Source organism: Chiloscyllium plagiosum, chromosome 20 (genome assembly GCF_004010195.1).
Source record: "Chiloscyllium plagiosum isolate BGI_BamShark_2017 chromosome 20, ASM401019v2, whole genome shotgun sequence".
NCBI lineage: Eukaryota > Metazoa > Chordata > Chondrichthyes > Orectolobiformes > Hemiscylliidae > Chiloscyllium > Chiloscyllium plagiosum.
In genome coordinates, this window is record NC_057729.1 from 36,846,414 (window position 1) to 36,866,776 (window position 20,363).

Genomic DNA, 20,363 nt, shown 5'->3' on the forward strand with positions numbered 1-20,363 from the left:
CTGGGAGCTGGGATCTGGTGTGGGTGTGGAGCTGGGAAGGGGAGCGGAGCCTGTAACTGGAGTGAGTGTGGTGATGGGGGGAATGGGGATTGTGACAGTGGGATATGTGGGGGGGCGTGTAAGTAGAATGCAGGTGAGTGGCGTTGGTGGGGGCGGAAGTGGTGGTGACCACGGCAGTGGTGGGGGCAGACGTCAATGAGTGTGTGACATCAGCGATGATGTGAGGGGCGGAAGTGATGTCAAGTGTGGTGCATGAGGAATTGCGAGGGGCGGAAGTGGTTGTGGGAGTGGCCATGATGGGGGCGGAAGTGACCATGTAGGTCAATGGTTCTCTTCTCTGAGCAGTGGGCACAAGCAGTTTCTATAGGGGGACAGTAATGTGGTGTGAATTACAGAACAATCAAGAGTAAAATACAATCAATGGGAGGACAATCAGCCTCCTGGTAGCAGCAATCAGGCTATGATTGAGTTAGGACATTCTGATCCTCTGTGAGGATAAGTGCTAATGTTCGTCATCCTAGCATCAATGGGTTTCCGTTGTGGTTAGTTCACAAGCGAGGTACCTTGGTGTCTTTCAGTCTGAGCATCCTTTGTGGAGTTCCACTATGTGTGAGGAGTGAGGCTGCCCTTAGGGCATCAGGAACAGTTGTGCTTACTGAGGGCTAGGAAGTCTATTGTCAGACTGTCTCAGGAAGTTTATTCCCCAGTCTGGAAATGGCTTGAACCATCTCCTGTTTGCTGCCTTGTGTCTTAGCTAGTCTGATTGGTTGAGGCTGAGGCACTCTGGGTAGTTCCTGTTGTGGCTTGGGCAGACATGCTTTCTTATGCGCTTTGTGGCCATGCTGTGGGCGGACAGGGAAGTGGATTTTCTCCCACAATAAATTAATGACTTCTTTTGCTTATTTAGAGAAACCTGGTTGATGGGTCATTCTATTCTAATTTAATTCAGAGAAACAATTAGACATGGCTGGATAAATAATGTAACTTCAGCTGTAATCAGTGTGCCTAGAGAGAGATATAGCACTTCTCTAACCTTGGTAATAGCGGAGTCTCATTCCCTTGATAACTTAAATGGTTTGGGTTATGCTTTTGTAGTGGCTCTATTTTGCCCCCTTGTTATGGCTTAGATTTTATTTTGTTTTCTGTTCTAGTATTTAAATGTAATTTATACCTCCTGATTTTATAACTTCCTGCTTTACTGTCTATGAGGATCCTTTAATCTGTCTGGTTGAACAGCTTCTCTGTTGCTTGTTCTACTCATTGGCACTATAGATCACTGATAGCGGGCACTGAATTCAGTCAGATACATGACTGACAAGTCTACTAAAACCTTGGGGACAAACGTATCTGAGGTGAAGGGTGACAATTCTTCCTTCATCACTCACACAACAAAACTTAACTTGAGGAATGACATATCTGCGGTTTTAAAAGAAAAAAGTGTGCGCTTCAACACAGGTAAATGGAAACTACTTACACAAAGCTCTTTACACATCACTCTGGATTGTCTTAATCACAGTGAAAGGTTTCCTTATGATTTAGCTACAAAACTGACAAAGATAGTGTAGATAGTACAAAAGTGGTGAAATGCACTGTCAATTAATGTAATATACAGCTAAACTGAACTGGGAAGGTACGACAACAAAGAAAATCCAATCACATCAGGGCTAATGTACACTAAGGAGCAGTGGCATTAAAATTGTGACTAAAGAAGTAAATGTTAAAAACATCAATTTAGCATCGGGGCAATTTTGTTTTCTACAAAGGAAGATGTGAAACTGTGTACTGTAAACTCAACTTGATTATTGACATTTCAATACTTTAAAGTGACAAGCTAGCTTCATGTCTACAATGAATTTTTCACATATTAGAAACAGAGTATCGCCTCATCAACACACATAATTATAAATTGCCAACTGAAATTAAAAGCTGCTCAGGCTACTGGTGGCTAATGTATCACAAGAAAGGACAGAACAAGTTCACTTCTCCCACTCTAAGAAATTTCTCAGACAAAAGCAGCTTTCAAATTCAATTCTTTGTATTGTCTACTGACAAGTAGTGAAATTATGATTGTAACCAACATAAAATGGAACATTATAACTTCGACAGCCAATAAATCCTACTGCTGCCTTGGTGCTTATCCAAATTTGTACATTCTAGGAATTGATCATACTGCAGCACTTTCATATTACAAAGATGACTGAAATATATACCAGTTTTTATGTCATTTTTCCATTTCATTCCAAATAATAAAAAGAAGAACAATGCAGGAAATACCTTATGGATATAAAACAATATAAGAATCAATTTTCGAAAAGAACAGAAATTACAGAAATCATTTTTAAAATTTGAAATAGATTTGTTTCAATCCATTCCATGCATTTATTTATGAATTATTCAGGCACAGTGACAGTCTCATCAGGACAAGGTATTGTGTTGTGACATTATAATGCACGTAGAAAATTGAAAGTCTAAGCAGTAAACTGGGAATCTGGGAAAAATATAATCTGGGAAAAATATAGTAAGTGCGGGAAAGAGGAACATGGGAGCCTGTTGATTTCCTACTTTCTCTAACTGTCTTGGAGGGTGGTTCATCTGCAGCTCATTGGCTGAGGATCAACCCCAAAATAGCTTGGACCTTACAGTGGTAACAACATCGAACAGTACAGCGCTGGAAAAGGAGTAGCAGGAGAATCGACGTTTCGGGATTCATCATTCTTGATGAAGGGCTTATGTCCGAAACATGAATTCCCCTGCTCCTCAGATGCTGCCTGACCTGCTGTGCTTTTCCAGCACTACACTTTTCGACTCTGATCTCCAACACCTGCAGTCCTCACTTTCTCCGAGTGGTAACAACAGGCAGACAGACACACACTCTGTTATGATCTGACATGCACCTGAAGTTAAAAAAAAAGACATTTATTTCTGGGGCTCTGACAAAATACTCAAGCAAAACAGGTCATACAGATGTTGGGGGTCATTATAATTCTTAGTTGTGAGTATGCATTGAACAAAGACATTTAATAATTCTACAAAGACTGATTTCCAAACCTATGCAATCAAAACAGTATGAATTAAGAGGAAGCTACACTAATACTGTATTGAGGTCTGTTGGACTGCACATTAATATTGAATATTTTGTTCAAGTTTGGCCAAGATGCCTTACAAGCCTTAAAATTGCTGTTGAAAAGAACTAAGAGACTGATCACAAACATTAGAAGGCTGCGCTATCAATATAATAATTCATTTGCAATTTGTGTAGAAAAACAGGATCATAAGTTGGAACTGAATGAAGGGGTGAGCCCAATGTACAGCAATGTCCATTTGGAATAATACGGTAGGTCAGTGGTTATTGCTGCCTCATAGTGCTAGGGACCCAGGTTTTATTCCATTCTTGGGTGACTGTCTGTGTGGAGTTTGTACATTCTCCTCATGTCAGCATGGATTTCCTCTGGGTGCTCTGGTTTTCTCCCACTGTCCTCAGATGTATGGGTTAGGCAGACTGACCATGCTGAATTGTCCAGGGATGTAGATTAGGTAGATTAGCCATGAGAAATGCACGGTTACAGTGTTAAGGTCAGAGGGGTTGAATCTGGGTAGGATGGTCTTCAGAGGGTCAGTGTGGACTCAATGGGCCAAATGGCCGACTTTCACATTGTAGGGATTCTATGACTCAATGAACAAAACAGGTTGCACAATCACTGACCTAGAATGAAATCCCCACTGGCAGCTTGAACCCTGCTGCCCAAGACAGACACATAATTTATCATCATTATGATTAAACATGCCTGCAGGTTATGCACTGTATCTTGTGGTAATTAGAAAATCAAAATAGAAAGCATCTTTCTACATGAGATCCAAGATGCCTGTGAACAGGGGAACAACTCTGTTTCTTTAACTCAGCTGATTAAACAATCTTTTTCCAGTTACATTGAACCGAAACCAGCAAATCAGACTTCGATTGATTTAATACTAAATAGGTATAGAAAATGAAACAAAGAGAGGAAAGAAGATGAAGGCAGAGAGAGACACATACAAAATAAATAGAAAAGGAAAGTAGACAAAAGAAAAAAAGTAACATTTTTAAGTAATAAAAACAGAAATTGCTGGTGAAATTCAACAAATCTGTCTGGAAGCATGTGTGGGGAGAAAGCAGAATGTTTCAGGTCCAGTGACCGTTCATCAGAACTGACAGTAGCAAGGAAAAGGTGGTGTATGTATTGAAGACAAAGAGTCTGGGGAGAGGCTGTGGTGCGGTAAAGGAATGGGTGGGTAAGTGGACATACAGCCCAAGTGGAAAGAAAGATAGGCAGCTAGAATCACTAGACCTGACTTGCACTCTCTCCACAGATGCTGCCAGATCTACTGAGTTTCTTCAGCACTTTCTGTTTTTATTTCAAATTTCCAGCATCTGAAGTTCATGATTTTATAATATTTTAAAATTTCTAGCATAATTAAAATCCAGCAAATAAGCGCCATTCGTTTAAAAGCACTTTCTCGGGCTAAAGAAATTGCTTGATGGCAATTTGGGCAGCACAGTGGCTCAGTGGTTAGCACTGCTGCCTTACAGCGCCAGGGACCAAGGTTCCATTCAATATCAGGCAACTATCTGTGTGGAGTTTGCACTTTCTCCCCGTGTCTGCGTGGGTTTCCCTTGGGTGCTCCAGTTTCCTTCCACAGTCCAAAGATGTGCAGGTTAGTTGAATTGCCCACAGTGCCCAGGGATATGCAGGCTAGGTGAATCAGCCATGGGAAAATGCAGGGTTACAGTGTCAGGGTAGGGGGTGATCTGGGGGGGATGCTCTTTGGAGGGCTAGTGTTGATTCGATGGGCTGAATGGCATGCTTCCACACTGTTGGGATTCTATAAATTAAGACTTATCATGCTGTTAACTTGAAGTGTTAATTTCTGACATTTTATGGCGATTATTATGGTTATCCACTGGGTAAGTAATGCAACTTCATGCTCTTCATATATTCCAATGCCAAATGCTTCTGAGCATTTGGTGGGGGTACGAGCTCATTTGAAAACCGACAATTCCAACAGAAAAGTTGTGGCATACCTCCGGCACAGCTGTAAATTGAATCCAAGCCTTCTGGCTGACATGGTGGGACACTACCACTGTGTCTCCAGAGCACCATATTATGTTGTGGAGATGCCAGGGTTGGACTGGGGTGGACAAGTTCAAAAATCAAATGGCAGCAGGTTTTAGTCCAACAGGTTTCTTTGAAATTGCAAGCTTTCGGAGTTCCACTTCTTCCTCAGGTATGTTATGATAGAGAGGTATAAGACACAGTATTTGTAAGGAGCAAGTGAGGACTGCAGATGCTGGAGATCAGAGCTGAAAAATGTGTTGCTGGAAAAGCGCAGCAGGTCAGGCAGCATCCAAGGAGCAGGAGAATCGACGTTTCGGGCATAAGCCCTTCTTCAGGAATGAAGAAGGTGTGCAAGCAGAACAATGAAACCACATGGTCGCACACGGGCTTTTTGCGTTTGTCCCTTCATTCGTACCTTGAATTTCGTACGTATGTTGAAGTAAAATTTTACATACAGTCCGCACCTTAACCTCCTTCCACCTATCGCATTCCCAACGCCCCTTCCCCAAGTCCCTCCTCCCTACCTTTTATCTTGGCCTGCTTGGCGCACTTTCCTCATTCCTGAAGAAGGGCTTATGCCCGAAACGTCGATTCTCCTGCTCCTTGGATGCTGCCTGGCCTGCTGAGCTTTTCCAGCAACACATTTTTCAACAGTATTTGTAAGCCATAAGTTAACAACTTTAAAACTAGCTGTCTTGTTGAATTCTTTCATCAGTTAGGAGGTAGACTGCTGTTTAAGATGCAAAATCCAGATTTCTTTCAAGTCTTTGTTCCCAGATAATTAAATGGATGATGTCCATTAAAAGGTTAATAAGTAGGTACAGCAAGCAACTAGGAAAGTTAATGTCATCATTTATTGCAAGGGGAATTGAATACAAAACTAGAGAGGTTATGCTTCATTTATACAGCATACTGGTGAGATCAGGTCTAGAGTACTTTGCACAGAATTGGTCACCTTATTTAAGGAAGATGTCCAGGGGAAGAAATCATACTCTGCCCCTGCTGGGGGAAAGGAAGACACAGATGTGATGAAAGACCTTGATGAGAGACCACAGCCAGTGATATGAAATTCCAGAGTATGACTTCATTGCGACAATAAAATTAATGATTTGACAAGGTGTGGTCCAGACTCACAATCACACTTCTCAATAACAGTAACACCATCAGCTTCACAACTTCAATGCATTGCATCTACTTTCTGCAATACAATGCATCGACCATCTAATATTCATTCAACCCATATTACACCCTTCACAATCACTGCTCTCACCTTGGGCCAACCTCGCAGCTCAACAATAATGTGAAGTATCCACAAACACACACATTGCCAACTCCAACATCAATAACTATAGAGCCAATTATAAATGGGGTTGTGGATAGGAAGGTTGCATGGCCAAATTGTAGGAGAAAATGTGTAAACTAAAAGCAAAGTAGGGAGTCTAAAGGAAGAAAAAAAATAGGAGACTATTGAGATTGTACAAAAGGTGGGAGATCCATCATTTAAACTGTGATAAAGCTGACAAGCATTTATTCAAAATGCAGGCAGCAGATCTCTTCCAGACAAGGACTGTGGCGCAGACAGGGATTATTAGCAGTGCCACAGACAGTGAAAATTGTCTGTAGAATTCCAGTAATTGAACAAAATTCATTTTAAAGAGCTGTGAAGAACTGATTCACTCAATAAGGTTATTTAGGAAATGGGAATTTGTAAAGTTGCAAGCAGCAGGAATCATTCAGTAAAGCTGTGAATGGAACTGGAAAACTTTATTAAAGCCACAATTAATGGGATTCACCTACAGCACCCAGAAAAAAAAGTGTGAATCATGCATTTTACTTGCAGAAATTGGGAATCCTCCAATTTGTTTCCAAAATGCAGGAAGCCTCCATTTTGACTGCACAAGGATACAAAAACTTTCTAGGTACAGCATTACACATACTATACTACATAATCAAAAATTTGTAAAGTGAAGAAAGAAAGTAATTAAGTTATGAGGACATGACTGTAGAAATAATGTTGTCAGGAAGATTTACTTGAATGAAATAGAACACACAATTGGACATCTTGCAGAAAATAATTCCTACAATAGAAAACTGCTTCCAAACTGGATAACAAATATGCTGCGAAACAAATATGCACACTTGTATTTGTTTGGGTTTATAACTGATAATGCTATAATATTGGCAAGGGGGCAAAAGAACCAACAGATACTTCTGATGAAATTCTGTTATTCTGAGATAACTATAAGTAATCTCAGAATAAATAAAATGCTTTAAAAGACTTAATTGACAAATTAACATTCTGGAGAATTCATCAATGATTTCATTATTGACCTTTACAGATTAGTAGAGAACAGTAACATCAAATGGAGAGTTAAAGTCAGAATTCAAAAGAGACAGAATTGTTGTTGGAATCGCTGATGAATCTGTGTCACATGTATTGTTAAAAGAAGTTTTGACTCTGAAGAAAGCCATATAGCTAGTGAGTGAAAAAAAATCAGGAAGCACTACAGATCAATTCAAAAAGGATGAGATGAACCTTATTGGAGGAGACCAACAGAAACCATTCAGTTCGTAAGGTTAAAAAAACCCTAAAGATCTCATATGAGAAGCTAGTTCAGAAAGTACGACAGACACCAGATACTAACGGACATAAAAGAATATGCTTTATCTGTGAAATAATAGGTCACTTTTAGGAAGTATGCTATGCAGTAAGAAAAGAAATAGTTACTCATAAAGTAATTAATGAGGTAGAACAGCCTACAATAGCAGAACATCTAAGAATGACTAAAGGTATTCCCGAAGAGAATATATGATCCAGACCCTATTTTTTGATGAGAAATATTTAATGGATACCTTTTAAGCTTGATACAGGGACAGTAACTATAATATTAGGTAATATAAACATCCACAGTTCTTTGTTTTATATCAGGTGCTATTTCATTGTTGAGCAGACACTGTTTAAAGTTTAAGGCAATGTATCTGCATGGTCCAGGAGGTATAATAGTTAAGATTAAAGGTATGTTACAAACAACTTTGGAACACAGTGGATGTCAGATAATAGAGAAATTATGCATACTTCAAAACAAGGAATTCTCTCTCAAGTAGGAATATATATCCTGTCCTCAACCTTCTCCAGATGGTCAATGTGGTTAAGAGCTCCTTTGAAGAGGAGATTGTAATTTTCTTTTACAGGATTAGGGAGCTCAGTACTGAATACAGTACCACACTAAATAAATATGCAAAACCATAATGTCTCTATGAACCCAGAATGATTCTGCATTCTTTAATAAAACGATTTGAGGAGATAATTTCCTTGAGGTCAAAAACTAAACTCATTCAGGCATGACAACTGGACCCAAAAATAATGAGCCCTTCGTTGGTGTTATCACATGCAGCTCAACGTTTTCCTCTCTGTCTTTCTGCGCTCCATCTCCACCTATCCAAATCATTCTTTTTTCCCCTGAATCCCTTGTCATTATGATAAATACCACTTCTTCCTCCAGGAGAGGTATAGTTAGTAGGTTTGCAGATGACACCAAAATTGGAGGTGTAATGGATGGCGAAGAATGTTAACTCAGATTACACCAGGATCTTGACCAGATGCGAGGTGCTGCATTTTGGAAAAGCAAATCTTAACAGGACTTATACACTTAATGGTAAGGTCCTTGTAGCTGAACAAAGAGACCTTGGACTGCAGGTTCATAGTTCTTTGAAAGTGGAGTCGCAGTTAGATAGGATAGTGAAGAAGGCGTTTGGTATGTTTTCCTTTATTGGTCAAAGTATTGAGTACAAGAGTTGGGAAGTCATGTTACAGCTGTACAGGACATTGGTTAGGCCACTTTTGGATTATTGCGTGCAATTCTGGTCTCCTTCCTATTGGAAAGATGTCGTGAAATTTGAAAGGGTTCAGAAAAGATATGTGTATGGAATGAGCTGCCAGAGGAAATGGTGGAGACTAGTACAATTACAACATTTAAAAGGCACCTGGATGGGTATATGAATAGGAAGGGTTTGGAGGGATACGGGTTGGGTGCTGGCAGGTGGGACTAGATTGGGTTGGGATAACTGATCGGCATGGACAAGTTGGACCGAAGGTCTCCGTGCTGTACATCTCTATGATTCTATGACTCTATTAATTCCGAAGAAGGATCACTAGACTCATAATGTTAACCCTGTTTTCTCTCCACAGGTGCTGCCAAGGTCTGCTGAGGTTCTCCAGCAGTTTCAGTTTTTGTTTCTTTTTACTATTTTTGCTTCATCAACCCCAGTGCAACTTTTATGTGTGGTGAGAAAATTTAAAATTTAAGAACAATTCACTTGTTTTCTATTGGTGCATATATCATAAAACGTTTGAGGTTAATAGACACTTATCTTGGTGCAGGAGTACAATAATGGGAGTATATCTTTGCCCTTAGCTCAATAAACCATAATGAAAAGCTTGTGGAGATTTTGAGGCTTCTAGCCAAACAACACTGCGAAGTGTCCTATTGCCCTTGTCGCTATCTTCCTCCCTCAGGGGCGACTCTTTGGAGCTGTCTGTATCAAGTGATGTGCCGTTTCAAATCTGTGATTCTAAGATACACAGAATGGAAAAGCACCCTCTTGTGCCCTTTTATATGTGCGTGTATAGACCAGAATAAACCATCTTTAGTTCAGTGTTGATTTTCCATATGCTGCACACTGTATCAATCTTCCTTGCAAAGCTATCATTTAGTGATGATGTAAGATTGTGGCTGTCCATGCTACATAAATTTGGGTTAGATAAGCATCCAACAAATTCGTAGGGGAATTTTGAGATTTTCTTTACTGAGACATAGTTTTAAAAAGAGATATTCCCATTTATACATGTAAGTGGATTGGTTTCAAAGATGGCTGCATCAACAGGTATTACTGGCAGAGTGCAGGGTACAATCATGATCAAGAGTCTTTTGATACATAAGTGGAACAGCTTGACATATTTTTCACTGCTAATATCCTGAATGTTCCTGATAATTTAGTCAGTTGATGGGGAAAAGGAAAAAGTCCACATTTCTCACTGAAGTAGAACCAGAAGTGTACAAAACACTCAAGAATGTTCCTGCTGAAGGAAAAGACTTTCATCCATTTTGTGTAAGCTTGAGCTCCACTACAGCTCCAAGCCCAACAGAAATTACAGAAAGGTATTGGTTTGGAAAAAGGGATCAGTCACCCAGTGAGGGTATTGGAGATAAAAACATAAATTGATGGAAAAGCTTGGCGGGTCTGTGGGCATCGATGGACAGAAATCAGAGTTAATATTTTGGGTTGAGTGAGTGTTCCTCAGAAACAAGAAATTGGATGTAATAATGTCAACTACTTATCAGATAAATTTGTGATTGCCAAAGGATTGTGCTCTGTAAATATCATTTGGTTGAATAGATAATACAAAGGTGGTGAGCAGCTTGAACAAGCTGGCCTGGGGTCAAAATTTATTAAAAAGGTCCAACAGTTAAGCCATTTCTTTGGAAACACAGTAAGATTTAATGAGCGATGATTCAAACTATTCAGATACGTGACACATTTGAGTTATTGACCAGTGGTCAAACTGACACTTTTCTGGAGACTGGATAGTGTCAATGTTTGAACACACAGTATTGTTTGTACGAGAAGAGGAAGCTTCAGAGCATGGTTACCTCACTCAGGAGGAGATTATTTGATCAGCAGCTGGAGACTGAGATGGAGCAACCTAGCTACCTGTTTCTGGCTGATCCTCAGACAGGTCTATGAAAACAGGTTCACTTGTGATTATAAGCAGTGTACGGGTACAATTTTGTAGTATTTTTGTAGCATACATCACTTTCATAATGAATATATCCCTTGTTACAATTGCCTTGGGTTATTGATATTCAGAATAAACCTGACACACCAGAGAAAGTGGCAATAAAAGTCTACAATGCCTGTTTGGTCATAATTTCACAATTAAACTGATCATAAGCTACTGATGGTGATTTTGAATCTAAAGGATTCCATATTTACTTTAGTTGCAGCCTGAATGCAGAGCTGGGCTTTGGTTTTGTCTGCTTGTAAGTATGACATTAAATACAGACAATTGGAGGATCTTTGTAATGCTGATGTATGTCTGGATTACCATCCCTATCTGATGTGGAACCCAACAGGGAGAATGTATTTTTTCTTTTCATGTAGATGAGTTGCCAGTCACAGCAGAAGATATTGGTAGAACAACTAATAGTCACTCTGTATTGTCGAGGCTGTATGACAAATATATATTTGCATATTACAAATGAGTGGCCCATATAGATATAATCCTATCAATGCTTTCTAAAATGCTATTATTGTGTCTTTTATAATAGATTCTATTATATTTTCTCTCCTTCCCTTTTTAAATTGTGGGGTTATATTGCCATCCTCCAATCTGTAGGAGCTGCTCCAGAGTCCATAGGATTTTGGAAGATGACCACCAAGGCTTTTGGAAGGCTTTTTAAAAAAAATACATTTGAATAAGTTGTCAGTTGAAAAAGGTCATGTTATGTGGGGAGCCACAATTGTAATTCTGGAAAGATCCAGACTCCAGTTGTTCTGGAATCTTCCTGAACAACATAGAACATTACAGCGCAGTACAGGCCCTTCAACCCTCGATGTTGCGTCGCCCTGTCATATTAATCTGAAGCCGATCCCACCTACACTACTCCATGTCTGTCCATTTGCCTGTCCAATGACGACTTAAATACGCTTAAACTTGGCGAATCTACTACCGATGAAGGCAAAGCATTCCATACCCTTACTACTCTTAGGAATATGTTTGACAAAGCATGTCATGGGAAGCTATTTTTGGTGGCCAGGGTTAAAAAAAAAGGACAAAGGAGACAGAGTGAAACAATGTAGTGTATGTCAAGCTGTAAAAAATGGAGCCATTGGTTCCCTTGGAAGTATGGAAATGGGCAGTTAGATCATGGCAGTGGCTGCGTATTACTTTTGCAGAATTTGACATGCAACAGCTGTTTATTATATTGATTGTTCTTGTTGCGCAGGATCCCTTGGGGAAGAATGGCCACAGTTGGATAGAATTCTTCCTTAAAATGGAAAGTGAAGTGATAGAATCTGAAACAAGGGTTCTGAATCTAAATAAAGGGAATCATGAGAGAATGATGCGCAAATTGGCAAAGGTGGAGTTTGGAACCTTATGAACAAGGTTGGTATTGGCTGGGCAGATTCATATTTTAAAAATGTGCATGTACTACAACGATTATTTATTCCTGTCATGTGCAAAAATAAGTGGGAAGATGGCTCAAACATGGCCTGCAATAGAAATTAGGGATAGCATTGGATCCAAAGAGAAGATATATAAAATTGTCACAAAAGCAGCAAGCTCGAGGCTGAGGAGCACTTTAAAAAGAAGTAAAAGATGACAAAAGGTTTGGGGGTGGGAAATCAGAATACCAGAGTTAAATCACAGGGAATGTAGAAATTTACAGGGAAAGCTTCAATAACCATGCAAAGAAAAAAAGATCTGTAAATACCTATGTAGATTCTTTACCGTCAGAAACTAAGGAAATTTTTTTGTGGAACAAAGAAATGGCAGAAGAATTGAACATACATTTTGTTTCTGTCTTCACAGAATATGCCACAAATACCTTTTGAGAAATGGTAAGGAACCAAGGGTCCAGTGAGATGGTGAGATTAAAGGAAATCAATATTACGAAGAAAGTGGTACTAGAGAAATGAATGGGGTTAAAGGCTAACAAATCACAAGGGTCTGGTAATCTACATCTAGAGTACCTGAAGAAATTGCCCTAGAAATACTGGTGCATTGGCAGTCACCTTCCAAATTCCAATGGACTCTGGAGCAGCTCTTACAGATTGGAGGTTGGCAACGTAACCCCATTATTTAAAAAGGAAAGGAGAGAAAATGTCAAAGAATCACAGTACAGTAGCCTCATATCAGCAGTGGGAAAAATAATAGAATCTATTATAAACGACACAATAACAGAATTTTAGAAAGCATCAATAGGATTATAAAAAGCAAACATGAGATTATGAAAGGCAAATCATACTTACTAAATCTTCTAGTGAGTTTTGAGGATGTAAGTTGTAGAACTGGTAAGAGAGACAAGGTAGATGTGGTGCATTTGGAATTTCAGAAGGGTTTTAATAATGTCCCTCATAAGACGTAAGTGGGCAAAGTTAAAGCACAAACCCTCCATTCTCAGCAACATGCTGATAAATCCTTTCTGAACCCTCTCTAATTTAATAAAATCCTCCCTATAACATGGTGACTGGATCTGTACACAATATTCCAGAATAGGCCTTCCAACCTCCTTTACAACCTCAACATGATGTCCCAACTCCTGTACTCAAAGGTGTTAGCAATGAAGGCAAGCATGCTAAATACATTTTTAACCACCCTGTTTCAAAGAATTATGTACCTGAACCTCGAGGTCTCTCTATTCTATCACACTACCCAGGGCCCAGCCATTAATTGTTTAAGTTCTGCCCTTGTTTGTTTTACCAAATGCAATAACTCACATTTATCCAAAATAAACTCCATCTGCCACTCCTCAGTCCATTGAACCAATTGTTCAAGATCTCTTTGCAATCATGGATAACTTTCTTCACTGTTCACTATACCAACAAACTTTGGTGTCATCCACAAACTTATTAATCATCCAAATCATGAACATATATAACAAAAAAAAGTGGACCCAGCACTGTTCCCTGCTGAACACTGCTGGTTATGGACCTCCAGTATAAAAGTAAACTCTCCACCACCACCGTCTCTCCCCTACCATAAAGCCAATTTTGTATCCAAATAGCAAGCTCATCCTGAATCCCATGTGATCTGATTTTATTAATTAGTTTCCCATGCAGAACCGCATCACAGGCTTTACAAAAGTCCAAGAGAACAATATTTACCACTTTGCCCTCATCAATCTTTTTGGGTACCTCCTCAAAAACCCAATCAAGTTGTGAGACACGATTTCCCTTGCACAAAACCGTGCTGACTATCCCTAATCATTCCTTGCCTCTTCAAATGCATGTAAATTCTATCTTCCAGAATCATCTCCAACAACTTACCCATCACCGATGTCAGGCTTACAGATCTATAATTCCCAGGCTTCCCCTTAAATAAGCCTTTCTTAAATAAAGGCACAACATTAGGCACCTCCATTCCTATGGCACCTCACCCATGTTAAATAAAGTACCATAAGTGGTCAAAGTGGCCACCAGAAAAAGGCATTAAAATATGCGTTCCTTGCACATATTTAGTCAAGATGGTTGGTGGTAGAAAGGTTAAGTTTGCAGACATCGATCATGTTTTATTTTCAGAGATTCACGAAGAAGAAGGGAATTACAAAGAATCAAATTAATCTTATGAATTAGATAGTTGTGATATGAGTCAAGAACCAACACTTTCTCCAACACAAGCCGTGCCTGGAACCAGTTCAGAGCCAAGTCAAAGTCAGACAGAGGGGACAAATTCAACTGAAGGGCAAGGGCAAAATCAATCCATGTTAGAGAAACATTCTCCTCAGACTTAGCTCAAGACAAGTCAAGGTGCTTCCCTACTTTATAGAATCATTGAGCCATACAGCATAGACACAGACCCTTTGGTCCAACCAGTCTATGCTGACCATTATAGAATATAGAACATAGAACAATACAACGTAGAACAGGCCCTTCGGCCCTCAATGTTGCGCCGACCTGTGAACTATTCTCAGCTCGTCCCCCTACACTATCCCAAAATCATCCATATGCTTATCTAAGGATTGTTTAAATCTCCCTAATGTCTCCCTAATGTAATCCCAAACTAAATAATCCCACCTGCCTGTGCTTCACTCATATTCCTCCAAATCTTTCCTATACATGTACCTATCTAAAAGTCTTTTAAATGTTGTAACTGCACCCACATTTACCACTTTCTCTGAAAGTTCGTTTCACACATGAACCATTCTGTGTGTAAAAACATTGCTCCTCACATTCTTATTTAATCTTTCTCCTCTCACTTTAAAAATATGCCCCTAGTCCTGAAATCCTTCACCCTAGGGAAAAACAACATCTACTATTCACCTTATTTATATCTCTCATGATTTAAAAACCCTCTACGAGGTCAATCCGCAACCTCCTATGCTCTAGTGAAAAAATGCCCCAATCTATCCAACCTCTGCCTATAACTCAAACCATCCATTCCTGGCAATATCCTTAAATTCTGAAAGTTTAAGTCAAGAGAAAAGGTATTCTCTTAAAGAAAAGAAATTGGTGATTAGCTTAGATTTATAAATAAATTGAAAACAAGAAATGCACAGTCAACCATTTGAATGCAATTCTGAACAACATTCAACATATTCATTAAGAAAGGAGGAATGTAAAAAAATCCTTATTTGTTTCTACCGTAATAAATTGTTTTAGTTCAGTATTAACTTTCTATATGTTCCACTCTATTTTAGTCTACGCTGAAAAAAATCACACACAGAAGTATGTTTGCCATTTTAACACAACTGGATGCAGCATGCATTGTATGCAATTTCAGCTAGTGGTCAAGTTGAAGAGGAGGCTGCGGCTAAGTTTTATGATGTATTTCGGAGACACGGAAGGTGGAATGCTCCTCCTTCTCCCACAAAATCAAACTGGAATGCTCTTACCCCAAGTTCTTCCCTCACCTCAATCACTGACCCCCACACCAACAACCCCCCCCCCTATTTTCCACCTGGAGAACAAGCCTCGCCACGCATTACCAGGGAAGACACAGCCACCAAGAAGCCCTGAGGTGATGTTTTCTGCATGCAACCTATCAGTGAAATGCTGGCTCTACTCAACAGCTTTGCTCCCACCAAGGGAAACCCACCCCAGTGCATTGGAGGCATTGATTTAAAAGAATTATTATTACCATTTGTATGAAATACAGTTTAGTTTACTCTGGTTTTCTGGCTGGTCGGTAAATAGGCATAGTTTATAAATCAATAATTTTTCGTTAAGATTTTTGATTAATTTTCATTGCTAACCTTTATTAGAATATATTCCTTTGGAAAGTAGAGGTATAGACTGATATCAATAAAACACATCCCTTCAGTATAGCATACACTTACAGGCAATGATGTTCCCATATCTGTTCTTGGAGCGATTTTCCTCTTTCTTGGCAGTGTCCCAAGCTGCTGACTGTCCTTCTGACAAACTCTGAAAAGGGAAGAACATTGTTTACTGCTTTTGACAAATAAACTGCAAACTTTTCACAACACTTTGAAGAATGACCTCCACAAACCTGTTTTTGCAGCAAAATAGCAGCTACTTTGTGAAAACTTATTATTTATTAAATATTACTCCATTACCTTTAAATTGACCTGGACATAGAAAGAACAGGACCAGGAAATAACCTGAGGATCCACTTGGTCACATGTAAAACTAATGTTCTTCAATAAACTACTGAAATGATTATTCAATTATGCTTTCATCTTATACAATATTCACCTCATGCCACAGTATATACCACACATCAACGATGCTTCATATAACTCTGCTTGGTTCCTGTCAGAAGGTGACAGGAAGTAGGATTTGTAAACCTACTGCTTGGGAAGAAACTATTGTTGAAATAAAACCATTCTTGAAGTTGAGCCAATGAGAGTGAATGGGGATTCCTGTGCTAGGATTCATTACTCAGCTTTTGCAATGCAATGTAACATATACCACAGTACACAACAATGAGATGTAGTTGCTTTGTGACAAACATAATTTGGCCACAGAAGGAGGTGGAGGCCCGGGTAAGGAGAAATTGCTTAGACTCCAAAGAATGAGAATTTTAAAACAATCATACCGACCTCCTTACACTGGGACATGGGTGCATTGTGTATTGGGCACAATCCAAACTGCCAGACAGCAGGCCATCTGTGCCTGCTGAATTCTAATCTGATGCCTTTTCCTGACTTTGATTAGAGGTCACCAATGACTGAGGTCCTGGAGTGATGGCTTGGAATTGCCACTGAATCTTTTCTCTTCTAAGTTTGTGTTATGCTGGGATACGACTGCCTTGTTTTGGGTTTATTTACTTGTAAAAACTTTGATACTATAAGACTTCACAAATAATAAAAAAAATGAAACTTATTGTTGGGCTTATTTCTTCTTTGTTCAGTTTTTGCAGGATAAAGAGCCATTTGCAATTTTTATCAATTCATTGTACTCAGAATTAGGATTTGGAGATGCCGGTGTTGGACTGCCGGTGCCGGTGTACAAAGTTAAAAATCACACAACACCAGGTTATAGTCCAACAGGTTTAATTGGAAGCACACTAGCTTTCGGAGCGACCCTCCTTCATCAGGTGCTAGTGGAGGGCTTGATCGTAACACAGAATTTATAGCAAAAATTTACAGTGTGATGTAACTGAAATTTTACATTGAAAAATTGATTGTCTGTTAAGCCTTTCATCTGTTAGAATACAGTGATAGTCTCACTTCTTTGTGAGGTTTCTTGCAGAGTTACATTGTACTTTGCTCAAAAACTGCATGAATTTATGTAAAACTCCGTTATCTCACTTTTTAGATTAGAATCAATCTAAACATCATGGCATAGACAGAGAACACAGGGGGCCAACATCTTCAACATATTGTCTGGCTATCACCATTGTTAACAGCTAACCCGAGAATTCAACTTTTAAAAAAAAGGTTTTGTGATTTACACATGAAAGAAGTGAAACTATCACTGTATTCTAACAGATGAAAGGCTTAACAGACAATCAATTTTTCAATGTATAATTTCAGTTACATCACACTGTAAATTTTTGCTATAAATTCTGTGTTACAATCGAGCCCTCCACTATCACCTGATGAAGGAGCGTCGCTCCAAAAGCTAGTGTGCTTCCAATTAAACCTGTTGGACTATAACCTGGTGTTGTGTGATTTTTAACTTTGTACTCAGAATTAATTAGCTTCAACATGTCAACAGCAATGATATTTTAGATCTGAGCTACTTCTAGTATACTTGAAATAAGTTTTGTTACTCTAGTCCCAATGACATACAATATTTCAGGGACTAATGCTCTTGATCTTTTTGAGGTTGAAATATTCCATGGGGTACTGTATTTATCTGGGAGACAAAAGTTAAGACATGGGAGAACGGAATATTTTAAAAGACGACATTCTGAAGAGATTCTGAAGGGAACAGATTTAAAGGATCATTTGAGAAACATTTTGAGGAAGATTGAGCAGTTCTTTATTCCTTGATTTTTAAATGTCTCAAAGCTCGCTTCTGAAAAAAGCCAGTTCCCAAAATTTGCCTAAAATTTGTTGTCTCTAACCTACCTTCAGTCCATCATTTGTCCCCCTTTATCCCTTCACTTATTCTTCCTGGAAAAATTCACAATTTAAAATAAATTGCAGGAGAACAATAGTAAATTGAAACTTATCAAATGTTTTTGCAGTGTTTTATCAATTATAAGAAACCTCACAAAGCTGTGACATCAGAAAGTCAAAGGGATTTAAACCAGTTCTAATACACTGAATGAAAGGTGTAACATGTACTCAGAGTATTTTACTCTCAATTCATGCTGTGGAATACAATACATCCTTAGAACAGATAAATTACTTTCTCAGTGTGATACACTGAACTAGCATCGCAAACTCTAAAAGGAAATTCTCTTTGATGGAATTGAGCTTCACTTTGGCCTGTGGCAGGTATTGATAATGTGAATGCTGCATGCTTATTGAGGAGCACAATAATGTATTGATACTGGATTAACCAGCACCTTAAATTAGAATTAATTTGGTTAAAAATTCTGATACTGACAGTTGGAGATACAGCATAGTTATTTTGCTTTGGAAAATTTGCAAGTTGAGGAAAATCCATTTATGAGTGACAAGAACAAAAAAATGATGGAGAAACACAATACATCTGGCAGCATCTGTAAAGAGAAAAACAGTTAATGTTTCAAGGCTGACAACTCTTCTTTGGAATGAACTTAGGTGTGGCTGAAATCCTTGACTGCGGAGATGCTGAGGGTGGAGCATAATTGTTTCCATACTCCAGATCCTGACAATAGTTTGGATGGAAGTTTGGGATGAATGCAGTTGTAAAACCTGGGAAACACTTAGAAATTCTGTTTTGATTAATCCTGATATATCCTGACATAATTTGGGCAAAACTGATCACAAATATACTGGCTTTTGAAGATCTAAATCTGTCTGGCTTATGCTATAATGTTCTGTTAAACAGTTTATCTAAACAGAAAGCTCCATTCCTCTGTTGGACTACTGATTATGTTGTCCATAGAGACAAAACATTGTCATAACTAATGCTTTCAATGTACTGAATGGTAGCGATGTGATCAGCCCAAGTTTAAGAAAAATTCGAAGCCTGATAAATACATGGTATGGATGTGTGTTTTTTAAAAAATAATTCATTTTGTGGAATGTGGGTGTTTCTGGCTGGCCAGCATTTATTGCCCATCCATAGTTACCCTTGAGAAGAAGGTGGTGAGCAGCTGCCTTTAACGGCTGCAGTCCACCTGCTGTGGGTTGACCCATGATTCCATTAGGAAGGGAATTCCAAGATTTTGATCCAGCGTCAGTGAGGGAACAGCAATATATTTCCAAGTCAGGATATTGAATGGCTTGGAGGGGAACTTGAAGGTGGTGGTGTTTCCATATATCTGCTGCCCTTGTCTTCTAAGTGAAAGTGGTCGTGAGTTTAGAAGGTGCTGTCTGAAGATCTTTGGTAAATTTCAGCAGTGCATCTTGTAGATAGTACGCACTGCTGCAACTGAGCATCGGGATGGGAGAGAGTGGATGCTTGTGATGTAGTGCCAATCAAGTGGGCTGCTTTATCCTGGATGGTATCAAGCTTCTTGAGTGTTGTTGGGCTACACATATCCATGCAACTGGGGGATATTCAGTTACACTCCTGACTTGTACCTAGTAGATGGAGGACAGGTTTTGGGAAGTCAGGTGGTGGATTACTCGCCGCAGTATTCCTAGTCTCTGACCTGCTCTTGTAGCCATTGTAGCCCCTCCCCCCACCTTATCTCAGTCCCAACCCTTGGACTTAGCACCACCTTCTTGACCTGCAATCTTCTTCCTGACCTCTCCGCCCCCACCCCCTCTCCGAACTATCACCCTCACCTTAACCTCCTTCCACCTAACGCATTCCCAACGCCCCCTCCCCCAAGTTCCTCCTCCCTACCTTTTATCTTAGCCTGCTTGGCACACCCTCCTCATTCCTGAAGAAGGGCTTATGCCCAAAACGTCGATTCTCATGCTCCTTGGATGCTGCCTGACCTGCTGCGCTTTTCGAGCAACACATTTTTCAGCTCTG

At 39.4% G+C, this 20,363-nt stretch overlaps 1 protein-coding gene across 6 annotated transcripts in view; it reads right to left on the minus strand.

Moving 5' to 3' along the window:
* Positions 1 to 20,363, minus strand: part of LOC122560178 (receptor-type tyrosine-protein phosphatase T-like) — a 1,397,629-nt gene that overhangs the window by 115,186 nt on the left and 1,262,080 nt on the right. For all 6 annotated transcript variants that reach the window (XM_043710562.1, XM_043710557.1, XM_043710558.1 and 3 more), the window contains one exon: positions 16,154 to 16,241. In XM_043710562.1, coding sequence (XP_043566497.1) covers positions 16,154 to 16,241 — 88 coding nt within the window. The remainder of the gene's footprint in view (positions 1 to 16,153; positions 16,242 to 20,363) is intronic.